The sequence below is a fragment of the Toxorhynchites rutilus genome, chromosome 3 (genome assembly GCF_029784135.1).
Source record: "Toxorhynchites rutilus septentrionalis strain SRP chromosome 3, ASM2978413v1, whole genome shotgun sequence".
Lineage (NCBI taxonomy): Eukaryota > Metazoa > Arthropoda > Insecta > Diptera > Culicidae > Toxorhynchites > Toxorhynchites rutilus.
The window spans coordinates 98,085,732-98,098,213 of record NC_073746.1 but is presented as its reverse complement, the minus strand read 5'-3'; the positions used below and the strand labels follow the sequence as shown (position 1 = coordinate 98,098,213).

Below are 12,482 nucleotides of genomic sequence, written 5' to 3'. Positions count from 1 at the left end.
TTTTCGAAAGAATCTCGGCTCAAAAAAGAGCCGTGGAGCGCCCATCGAGTTTTTGTCCGAGCGTGGAACAAATTTTATAGGCGCCAATCGAGAGCTACAGAAAGCTCTAAAGCAAGTTGACCAGAATGAGGTAATGACCGATTTTGTCACTCCAAATACTGCCTGGTAGCTCGGGTGTTCGGATTCGATTCCCGTTCTGGTCGGGGTATTTTTCATCAGAGAAATTTTCTTCAACTTGCAATGTGGTCACGCGTATTCTAGAGCTTGCCCCCCGAAATACATTCAAGTCGTGTTATTTGGCTTAAGAAATCTCAACTAAATATTAATAAATGACGCTAGTTAATGCATACGTTGAGACGGCAAAAGTTCCACAGGGAAAGTTAACGCCATTCAAGAAAGAAGAAGAAATACTGCCTGGATTAGAGGTGGGCAAAACGGCATTTTTTGCAGCGCGGTTCATTTGTGAAGAACCGTGATTCGTACGCTCGTTCTGACGAACAATATCTGGAAGAAATGGATTGCAGAATACCACCTGAAATTTCTCCGAACAGAGCCTTGTGAGTAAGATCTTTGAGAATTAGCGTATTTTTTTCGTCAGTGATTGGTGTCAACACTTAACTACTGCTTGGACAGTGTTGGTTGTTGTGTTTTATTGATGTTTGGAAAAGTTTTTTTTATCAAAATGGTTAGTTAGAGGAAAGAAATAGATATTGTTACAGGTACAATGATAACAAATATGAATTGTAGTGGAAAGACAATGCAGGAAATAGCAGCTGCTGTCGGAAGAACCCACTTTCAGTAAAGAAAATCATAAACAAGTGGAAATACGAAGGATCCATGGAAAACTCTCCCGAGTAGAACACACAAACGTATCCTGTATTCTGATGATGAACGAGTAATGTGCGATTCACATAGAACTTTACGGAGAAGAACGTCTACGTTCCGTCAACGTCTCCACCAATTCACACATGCAATCAATGCTTCCACCAGCGCAGTCACGTCAAATTTCAAACGAATGATTTATTTAATATTTTTCATGGTGTCGCCACCTACAACAATTTTAAATTGCAATACCTTCTTTCAAATCAACATGCCTAGAATCAGTTCTAAATTTTGAAAAAAATCAATGGAAATCATTGAATTCAATTATTTAAATGCTTAAACCCCGTAGTCCCGACCGTTATTCAACAATAATACTATATAGACTATTTCTCTCAGCTAGTCGCGAATGATTTTCACTCCGAAAATTGGAACTGAGAGATATGTTGGCATAGAAAGTACAGTAAGTTACTTATAATGCGACATGCCAAGGCACCACTCAGTGTCGCATTAGAGGCGATTTTGACCAGTAATTGGGTCAAAATTTAGGCCCCAAGCTCAATGTTTACAAAAACGTCCAATTAGAGCTAAAAATGTCCAATTCAACGTGTTGCATCACAGGTCTGTCCAATTAGTTAAATGTCGAATTAGATGTAAAATACTGTCAAACCATAATCAAAACAAAAGCCCAGATAAAAACCCAAGGAACCGTCCCTCTCCGTCAATTATTCTTTTCTACAAATCCTGCCGGTCGTTTTCGTTGAATGTATGCTGACGGATCGTTACGTTGTCGGTGTATGTGAATGTTTTCATAAGAATTGCATGGTAGAATAATTGACTTTACGTGACGCGACGGGACGTGAACGTGAGGTGGATGTTGTATGTGAATCGCACTTAATTGTGCGAACATTTCGAAAGAACCATAAAACAAACTTTCCTAAATTGACTACCGAAGTAGCCGGCACCATTGGAAGGCCTGTCAGCACAGACACTATCCGGAGAGTAGCATACAGGAACAATCTGAGGGGTCGTGTTAGCCGTGAAAAGTCTTTCATTCCAAAGGGGAATATGAAAAAACGACTACAGTTTGCTAAGGCATCTGTTAATAGACCTAAAGAATTTTGGAACAAGGTCCTTTATACGGATGAGATGAAAACCAATCTCTTTGAATCGGATGGAGGACAGATGGTGTGAAGGAAACCAGGATCGGTGCTCCAGATTCAGCATTCAGCACCCACAGTAAAACCCGGCGGCGGCAGCCAGATGATGTGTGGTACGATGGCGGATTCTGGAACTGGAACCATAGAGTTTATCGATTCGGCGATGGACAAGATGGCTTCATTGAACATCCTGAATCGTAACCTTCAAAGCCCCGTGCAGAAATTGGGTCTCTTTCGTGATTACTAATTTTAACAGGATTATGACCTGAAGCAAACTGATCTCATCGTACGGGAGTGCCTTCTCTTTAATGTCCCAATCAACTCAAAACACCTCCGCATTCACCGGATTTGAAGACTATTGAGCATCTATGGTGGGGAATCAAGAAATGTCTGAAAAATAAAAATTTAGGGAACGAGGCAGAACTCGAAACGACGATTAAGTAGATCTAGGAGAGCATTCCGTTTATAGTGACCAAAAATCTCGCCTCAGCGATATATATTCCCTGATATTTCCTGATTTTCCCTGACACTTCTTGAATTCCCTGATAATCCCTAATTTTCAAGGTTTTTCAGGGTAGTCGACACCTTGAGTACTGCGAATATTTTTTTAGGGAACATTACATTATCATCGAAAAGATATTAAAATTACGGAAAGCGTTTCGATTTGTTACTGAAGCAACAATCTAAATAGAATGTTTCGAAAGCTTGTTTTCGATCTTCAAACGTAGTGGAAGAAAAATCTGCATGGTAGAGTACGACTTCGAGTTCGAGTCACCGTATATTTCCTGGACATCACATCTGATGCTATCGAAAGAATACAGTTTTTCAGACGATTGCGATCAGCAATCGCTCTCCTGCTTTGTGCCCCTCAACCACTTACTGAGAAAATTATCCCACCTTCTATATATCTTCTTCATCGTGGTCCATTTTCTGGTGGTCCCACTGCTAAAACCTGCATTTCTGTATACAACTGTCATGTCAGTCCACTTTTTCCTATTTACGTTATATGTTTAGCAGCTCTCTTCGTGTTACGAACGAAAAAAAATCAAGAAAAATGTACACATAATTACTTTTTCTGTCGAAAAGAACCCCGTTCACGCAGCCTAGGCGACAATTGTTTCCATATCCCGAGTGATCTGTGATCGGTCGGAAGCGATCCTTCAAGAGGGTGAGTTTGTTTTCATATTCCACTCTGCATATCTACAACGTAGCCAATGGAATTACACAATGATAATGTTTTTCTCCTGCGATAGACTTCGAGAAAATCGAAACAAGCTGGTGAGCACCTCAGAGATAGACAAGCTGAGTTGTCTTGTATTTTTTCCCTGAAATGGACCAGGAAAAACTTTTCACTAGCGTGGAGGAGGAATGTTTATATTGGAAAGAGCGATGTTTGAAGCTCTCCCAGGAGAGGAATGACGTTCAAAGGGAATTCGATGACTTCACCGAAGAATCGCGACAGCTGGAGGCGGAACTGGAGATGACAATTGAACAGCAGGAGAAGAAAATCCGCGATTTGAATCAGCTCGTAAGTACACTGCGAGTGGAGTGTGAGTCATTTAAGCGTAAAGTAGTGAACAGTGAAAATGAATCGAACAAGATTGACGCCGACTACAAACACCTGACGAAGGAGAATGAGAAGTTCAAGGTTTACATCCGTGAGCTGGAGCAGAAAAACGACGATTTGGAACGGGCAAATCGGGTGGCAAGTGAGAGTGTGGCCGAGTTCGAATCCATGTTGAACCAGGCTTATGAGAAAAATGCTCTGCTGGAACTAGAGGTAGACGAAAAAGAACGAATGCAGATCAAGCTGCAACGACTTATGGACGAGGCAAGGGATTTGAAACAGGAGTTGAAGGTAAGGAATATTCCTAAAGGCGAAGAGGATGGTGTGGAGCACGAAACAGAAGACACTGTAATGGAAGACAAGACTCAAGATCTCGCTAATGAATCCAGATCTGCAACACCCGGCTCAAATGCCATTGCAAACATATGTCTCAGTGCCACAAAGCTGGAGAATATCAACAATAACATCAATAATAAGAAGACAGACACTACAATAGCGGCTATTACGAAATCAGTGATCAAACTTGACTTGGAATCTACAATTGGATCCATAGAAACTGTAATGCCTCAAGCAGACGAAAATGCTCTCCAACAAAAGTTGATAATGGAACGGAACGGAAATATCAATACTTCTCTGGCTCTCATTCCCAGCCCTTTAAATGCTCCAATGGCCCCGAGCGATAGAGTATCTACTCTCAGCATCGTCGCAGACCTACTCCGGCGCCTGGACAACATGGAGGCGAAACTGAAAGCCTGGAAGATACGCAAACCGTCTTCTCGAGCAAACCTTGCGAGCAGCGGAAGCCACAGGAATAGTCACAGTCACCTGAACCATCAGTTCCAAAACCACCATTCCCAGCATCATCTTTCCTCTGTGAGTGGTTTGGTCGGAGCTGAAGCACCTGCCGATAGCAATATGTCGCTCAATTCCATTGGCAGTGGAGACAGTTGTTGTAACGTCCAGTTGCACTCTTACCAACCTGGCCTCTCCACGATTGGGACGCAAACTTCTCAGCAGCAGATACAGGCTAAAGCGGAGCTGCGAACAAGCAAATAAGTTAAAATCTCTCAATCCTTTACTCATATGCGTATAATTTGTATTTTTAATTAAATTATTTAATTTAATGATTAGTTTTTAAAAGTAAGTTTCCATAATGTGTGCTTGTACATATGTGTAGGGGAACGTGGGGCAAAGTTGAAGAAACAAAATAAAGGATAAAATTTATTTAGGGAAAATAGTTTGAAGCGTTGATCGAATTCAAAGCATCTATTTAGATTGGTCGTTCTGATACTTGAAACAGTGCCCTTAATTCACATTCGCTAAATCAAAAGCTCTATTTTAAGACAACACCGCCGCCTTCATCTATATTTTTCGAGAAACTTTAATTAATAATAAATTGTAATTGTAATCATTGGTAAAGTTATTGAACCATGTAATGTTTATAATTCACACCTATCTGAATGTATACTTAAAACACATTCATAAACTGGCTCCCCCAATAAATAAACGAACTGTAACATGAACTGAACGGGCACCCGCCGCTGTTAATTAATATCAAAATAATAGCACTCTAGAAATTTCGCTTCATATCCTATCCCTCCAAAGAGAGCTATTTCAACAGACATTGAACTGATATATCGAGGAAATGAAATGGATAAGGCAATAAGAAGTCATAATAAATGCGTAGTATACATTCTTCAGCAATGTATAATAGAGGACGTATGTCAAAAATGAATATCTGGGCAACAATTATAAATTAACAGACCGAAAACTATGACAGTGTATTCTTACTGAATAACAAAAAAGAAATAAATTATATATTGGCATCAAACTTACCATATTATGTTAGTTTATTTTGCCAATATTTATTATTCTTATATATTCTTATTCTCATACATATCCTACGGACTTCGAAAACATGAGTGTACTGAATGTTTGAAAATCTAATCCAACTGAATCCGTAGTTGATGTTTTATGCTTTATGCTATCTAGACCAGTAATCTTTTCTCAGAGGGGCCACACACACGTGTTAGTTATGGTGTCGCGGGCAGCAAAACATTAATAAAGAAGAATGGTTACACTAACGCATTGTTAACGTAGGACTACAAAATTGTAGGCCCTATTCCAGAAGACGAGGCGAGCAGCCGAGCGCTCGTCTCGTTTGTTTTTATATTCCAGAAGCCGAGCTCGACTAAAAATAGACTAGTAGCTCGTCTGGCTTGACGACCGTTTGCCCGCGCTCGCCGATGAATCAGTTGAGTCGTCTGGTTTGTTTGATGTGTTTTTCACCTAGTTGATTTAAAGCATCGGTAGTCTTCTGTTCCGCCTTTATCTTCAAAAATTGTCTCACGGCTAAACTAGTATTACAATGCATGTTTTCGACTGCATTAATCAAATTCAATTCAGTGATTGCAAAATTTTAGAGATTTTCAAATGGTCTTTTTCCAAACGACACAATCAAATTTAAACATTGAACTCATATCCAGAGATGCCAGATGACTATTTTGAATATATTAACACAGCACGAAAAGTCTCTTCACATCATATTGAACAAAAATGAATAATTCAAAATTCAATTTTGTGCATTTTTGATATTGTCTTATTATTGGTTATTGTTTTTTTCAACTGATATACATTTTACATTGATGCGTTTCATTCGTCGTACCTAAATATTTCGAAGTTTATTGCTATAAATGTAAAAAAAAAACTAGACTACTTTATTCTTTATTGTAGACAAAACGTCTGAATGATGAAATCATCTGCTGGTAGAAAAAATATCAATGGAACCAAAAGATATATGAAACTTATTCAATTTTGTCATGATTTTAGTATTTTGGTACTGAGAAAAGAGCATCGATTAATCAATTTTGAAAATGTTTGTTGTTATTCTCTAGAGACGAATGAACTGCAAAGTTTAAAGCTTTTCTAAAACAAAGAATTGAATTGAATTGTTATTCTCAAAATAAAAACATATCTTCACATCTGACATCACTGCACAATGGTCCAGGAGGTGCATTTAAGTGGAAATTAGCATTTAGAGCTCGAAAGTTATTCTCTATACAAGAACTATTTTCGACAAAGTTGTTACATATAATAGAGCGCTCATTTTTATGTTATCAAAAATAGGGTGACCAAAATTGTCGATGAAATAAAAAATATAACTTTCTTATCTTTATAGATAGAGGTAAATATAGTTCGACAATGTTGTAGTCCCAGTTATTTGAGACATCTTTGTAGAACAATTTTTTTTTCTATCTCTCGAAACAACCGATATAGCGCCTTTTTTCTAAGTTGCGTTAGGGTCACCATGAAAAAAACTGTTTTTTGCCACAGTTTGTATGCAGAATTTGAATATAAAAGTTTCAAATTCTACATACAAACTGTCTTCGAAAGACTTTTAGAACTTACTAATACAACAGTTTTTTTCATGGTGACCCTAACGCAACTTAGAAATAAGGCGCTATATCGGTTATTTCAAGAGATAGAAAAAAAACTTTGTTCAACAATTTGTCTCAAATAACAGGGACTACAACATTGTCGAGCTATATTTAGCACTATCTATAAAGTTAAGAAAGTCTCGTTTTCTGAAATAGGGTCCTATAACCGACGAGAAACAAAGATTGTAGAAATTCAAGAATGAAATTCTTTGATACAAACATCTTGTTGCACTGATAAGGACCGATGAATGAATGCTTTCACTGAGTGTGCGGCGCAAACGTTTCGCGAAGCAATAAAAAGCCAATTTAAGCAGATTTTCGAACTAACTCCCAGAATTAACATGTACTGTTGATTGCTCGTTGTATAAAGCGATACTGAAACACTGAACTTATTCTATATACATGTAGGTTTTCAGTATCTCTTAGCAAAAGTACACTTCCAACGGCAACAGAAAATCCGAACCGAATCGGGTGGATTTATTAATGGAACAAATTATCTTCATCTTTCCTCCGAAGAACGCAACTCTTATATTCTCTCCACATCCGGCTTGAGTTGCACTACACTTTGACGTCATTTTCACCTTCGAAATAACACTTCAAGACACGTAATTTAATCGATCAATTGGAAAAAAACACCAATTAGTCATTCACGGTTTATTAATCATCCTGACATTCTGAGAAAGCCTTTTCAATTAAAAACGTCATAATTACACAAATAAATTCGAACACACTCCTAAATTCACAGAAGCTCTCTTCCCGCAAAAAGTTATAAAAATAGCTTTTGATTACTTTAGATATTGTTTTGGAATGCATCGAAATTTTCAAAATAACTCTAGAGTGAGAGAGAAATTGGTCGTGAAAAGGATCGATAGGTTTCCGAGGTTTTGTAGAAGCAATTGAAGAAGTCTTATTTTCCAACAATTGTGTTAGAAATACTCTTATTAAGTATCTCCATGAAAACCGTATGGTCATTTCAGGCCAAGCGTTCGAAAAATCGAGCAGCAATTTTGATATTTTTTCTTGGCTTTGGAAAGCAACCATATGGTAAGGTTTTGGCATCGAATGATAGCTTAGTTTACTAGCTACCAGTTATTCACAATTTCATTCTATTTAGTATAACTTTATTGAGTAATAAATTCGGATAAAAGCAACTATGTGCGAAAAGTACACAACGTCACATAATGTAACAAAGACAAAACCCTATAAAATGCAAAAATAAGTCAACTTTTCAACAGTATTACGCGCCCCTAGGGACCGACGCTGGACTTAACGTGTTAAGGGGGTAGTACACTATGAACATCATAAAAAGTATTTGATTTTCACGATTTTTTTCAACGAGAAAATAAATTACTGTGATTAATCTGATATCATAGTTCTATTAGGTATATATTACTTAACAAACAAAAAATAAATTGGTGTTAATTGGACTGTGCCCTGAATAGCCGCAACCGGTTTGTTGAACCCTTACAGCCAAAACCTTGTAAGCTGTTCTGAGAGTTCTGCAAGTTTTTCTAGTGAACCGATTTTAACCAATGATTTTTTTACGTAATCTTGGATATATTTCCTGTCATCGTTGCTGCAACGATATTCTAAAAAATCTGTACAATCCTGTAAAATTGTAATCTGTATCTACAGATTCTTGATTTAAAAAAGTATTAAAAATCTAGAAATGTTCGAGATGCATCTTTCGGTGTTTGCTCACTGGCTGCTGTCAAACCCAGCCAATAAAACACGTGCTTTATCATCGTGACTCAGGAAACACACCTCATTCTGTCCCAGAATCGAAGCTAGCTGCTCAAGCATATAGGGGCCCGTGAATTTATTTAAGTATAAAAATGGAACTTTGTTACGTAACCATACGGCTACCACAGAATGGCAAAGAATGTATTGCGCAACTGCGGAACTGTTTTATGGGTTTGGAAATGATAGTTAGCTTGATAAATCTTTGACTTTGACTTACTGTGATTAACACAAAGATGGAACTGTGATAGTTCAATTTGTTCATTTCAGCTTTGTAGTTTTGGTTGTATCTCAGACCATGTCCACAGAGCTACTTATTGAAACGGTATGTGACCGGAAAATCTTCGATTTGTGAAGTGGTCGTTTGAAAGATATAAGTTAATCTATTATATAGTATGGGCCCAATAATGGAAATACAATATCACAATCATTCGAACTCTCGGGTGCAAATGAACTAGTGTCTTCTAGAGGCAATATGTGTTCAGAGCGGAATTTGAAGTAGGGGTCGCTTTATTGTTGAATTCATTCTGTATGCTTGTGGATTTTCTGCTTGGAAAGGTTTGAAAAAAGTAAGTGAATGACCCGGGACAAAAGTCTCCGTTAATTACTAATAACAAAAGTAAACAAGTGACACAAGCGAGCAAGTGAGACGAAAGCCCTCCCTTTTTTGGCGATATTTTCGACCAATAATTGGAGTTTCATGGTAATAAGATCCCTTAAAAGCCCACGTACGCTATCATACTGAACAGTTTTCACAAAATTAAATGTCTTTACAGTAAGTCAAATGTCTTCAAAATGAAGACATGCCTTTAAACCTAGCATCTCTGGACATAAATTGTTCTCTAGAGCGATGGGGGCATTGAAAACTCAAGATAACATGTCATATAATAATAATAAGCGTTACTCTAAAGGAAAACGAACTAATTATTATCACCGATATGTTCCACTTTTTTTAAATATAGCGAGGTAAAAATAGATAAATTATTAATAATAAGTACGGATTGGGACGACCTATAAAAAAAAGGTAATAATAACAGTGCGGGACGACCGTGCAGAACAAGTACGGTTCAGGACGACCGTATGAAAAAAAAATAATGCTAAGAGTGCGGATCGGGATGACCGTGCCGTGTAAAAATGGAAGAGAAATTATTTGCGGCTCGGGACGACCGTAGAAAAAATATAATGATAAGAGTGCAGATCGGGACGACCGTGCTGTGTAAAAATGGAAGTAAAATTATATGCGGATCGAGACGACCGCGCAGACAAGTACGGCTAGGGACAACCGTATGGAGAACAGAAATTGACTCGATATTTCATTAATCAAACCTTATAAATAAGCTTGTATATTCCAAAGGTGGTTAAATATTTTATTAAGACATATTAAATTTATCCACAATATACTGTCATCAGCAGATCTTCATAGGATATATATTTGTTGTTTCTCATTCGGCATCGGGCCGGGATGATGACTGGATGACGCAGGTGACTGCATTTTTCTAAATCGACAGCAGATCGTTTTGTTTGTAGCGGCTCGGAATGACCGCGTGAAATTTTGTCGGTAGCGGATAGGGATGGCCGTGTAGGATTTGGCAATAGCGGTTCAGTATGACCACGCAAGATTTTGTCGATAGTGGATCGGGATGACCGCGTAGGATTCTAGCGATAGCGACTTGAAGTAACTGCGCAGGATTCGATCGATAGCGGATCGGTATGATTGCGCAGAATCACATTGATCAATCGCGTTTTTGAAAACTGATAGCAAGCGAAATCATTCGCGAAAGATTTTATGCCAAAATTTTTTTTAATTACAGCAGGTAAAAATGGCTCAAGACGGATGTTATCGGAATGACCAGATTCTTTTTGACAGTAAATTACCGAACGATAGGTATAGCAATAGAATTTTTGAGAAATATTCTATATGAAACCGATGAAAGGTTAGCCATATGATCATTTCGTTATTTTACGTTCTACTTAGCACTTCTTCTTTATTTTTGGGATGGGGAGGATGTGTGGCACCATAAGCTATAGTAGTAACCTTACCGATATCGACTGTTATGTCTCACCTTTTAAGCATATACTTGATGCATTATCCACATTCAGTTGTACAGCAACAAGCATCGCCCCATTTGACATATCAACAGTAACGAAAGAGCGATTCGGCTTCGCAGAGCGTGTTGGGTGACTCCTCGGTAATAGAAGTCATACACCTTTCAGTGCCTCTTTCTAGCTAAATAATCATATAGTTTGCACTCTCTGAGACTAATGAATCGGGATCTGCTATATTAGCTGAATATGAATCATTCGCTTTGCGTAGTCCATATGATCCTGCTGTTAGAGATGTCTAAATTTTTCGTTTATTCGATTATCGATTAATCGTCGGATCATTTTTAAATATTCGATTCATTCGAATAATTGTGTTTCGGTATTCGATTAATCGAGCGAATATTTTTTTCTTGTAATAATAATGAACAGACATTACATAATAAAGAAGATTACGATATTATAATTTTAAAAGTAACATTAAATATAATTGTAAAATAAACAAGGCGTAGAATCATGGTTTTTGAGTGAAATGATATTTCAGTATATTGATAAATTAACCATTTCATGATTTTTTGTATCACGTTGTCTGTCGGGTTGTCGATGTTAGATGATCGCTGTTGGAAAAAAACCATAGCCTAACTCTTGACCTAAAAATGTATTAACTTTGAAAATGGTTCCTTTTTCATTAATCGCGATTACTGTGATAACTATTCGATGTATTCATATTTTGATTTTCCATTATTCGATACCAAATTACTCGATTATAATTGCAGATATTCGATTATTTGAATTAATCGAACGATTAACCGACGTCTCTACCTGCTGTTTCATGATGCATGGAGAGGCGAAAATGGTCATGTCAAATTTCAAAAACCGACCATGTACATTTTGTTCATTGGCCTAAAAAATGACCTGTGCAAAGTTTCAGCTCAATCGGACATGATTTGGAAGTGCCTCAAAGCGCTCAAAGTTTTGATTTTTTGATCCTCGAAAATCTTCCAAGGGAGGAGTTAAACGAAATTTGGAAAATCGACTTTTTTTCGATGCCAAATGACTTAAAAATGCATGAAACGCCGAGATCTGGTGTTATCTCGAAATCAAATATTTGGGAAATCGATCTTTTGGGACAAAGCCTGAGAGGCAATGAAAGTAAGGAAAAAAAAATAATTATCGAATTTGAAAAACCGACCATGTACAATTTGCTTATTGGCCCAAAAAAATGACCTGTGCAATATTTCGGACATGATTTAGCAATCGGACATGATTTAGGGGTGCCTCAAAGCTCTCAAAGGGGGGAGGTAAAGGAAATTTGGAAAATGGTTTTTTTCGATGCCAAATTGCCAAACTTAAAAATGCATGAAATCTTTAGCCGAAAATCGACTTTCTGGGACTTAGCCTGAGTGGCCAAAAAATCAAAACTTTGAGTGTTTTGAGGCATCCCTAAATCATGTCCGATTGAGCTGAAATTTTGCACAGTTCTTTTTTTTTTTGAGACAATAAACAAATTGTTCTTCATATTCGATAATTATTATTTTTATTAGTCCCAAAAAGTCGATTTTCGGCCAAAAATTTTTTTCGAGATGACACCAGATCTCGACGTTTCATGCATTTTCAAGTCATTTGGCATCGAAAAAAAAATCGATTTTCTAAACTTCCTTTACTCCCCCCTTGGAAAATTGAAAAAAATTAAAACTTTGAGACTTTGAGGCACCCCTA

The 12,482-nt window shown here is 37.4% G+C and overlaps 1 protein-coding gene across 1 annotated transcript; it reads left to right on the top strand.

Annotated features, from left to right (window-relative positions):
• Positions 1-2,944: 2,944 nt before the first annotated feature.
• On the top strand, positions 2,945-5,381 carry LOC129776983 (nuclear distribution protein nudE homolog). The gene is made up of 2 exons (XM_055782989.1): positions 2,945-3,147; positions 3,233-5,381. Exon 2 carries the CDS (start codon positions 3,310-3,312, stop codon positions 4,600-4,602), a length of 1,293 nt encoding a protein of 430 aa, XP_055638964.1. The 5' UTR covers positions 2,945-3,147; positions 3,233-3,309; the 3' UTR covers positions 4,603-5,381.
• The last annotated feature ends 7,101 nt before the right edge of the window (positions 5,382-12,482 follow it).

What these genes read in the sequence shown, in the direction of transcription:
- LOC129776983 (XM_055782989.1), top strand. Translation starts at nt 3,310, where the DNA reads ATGGACCAGGAAAAACTTTTCACTAGCGTGGAGGAGGAATGTTTATAT.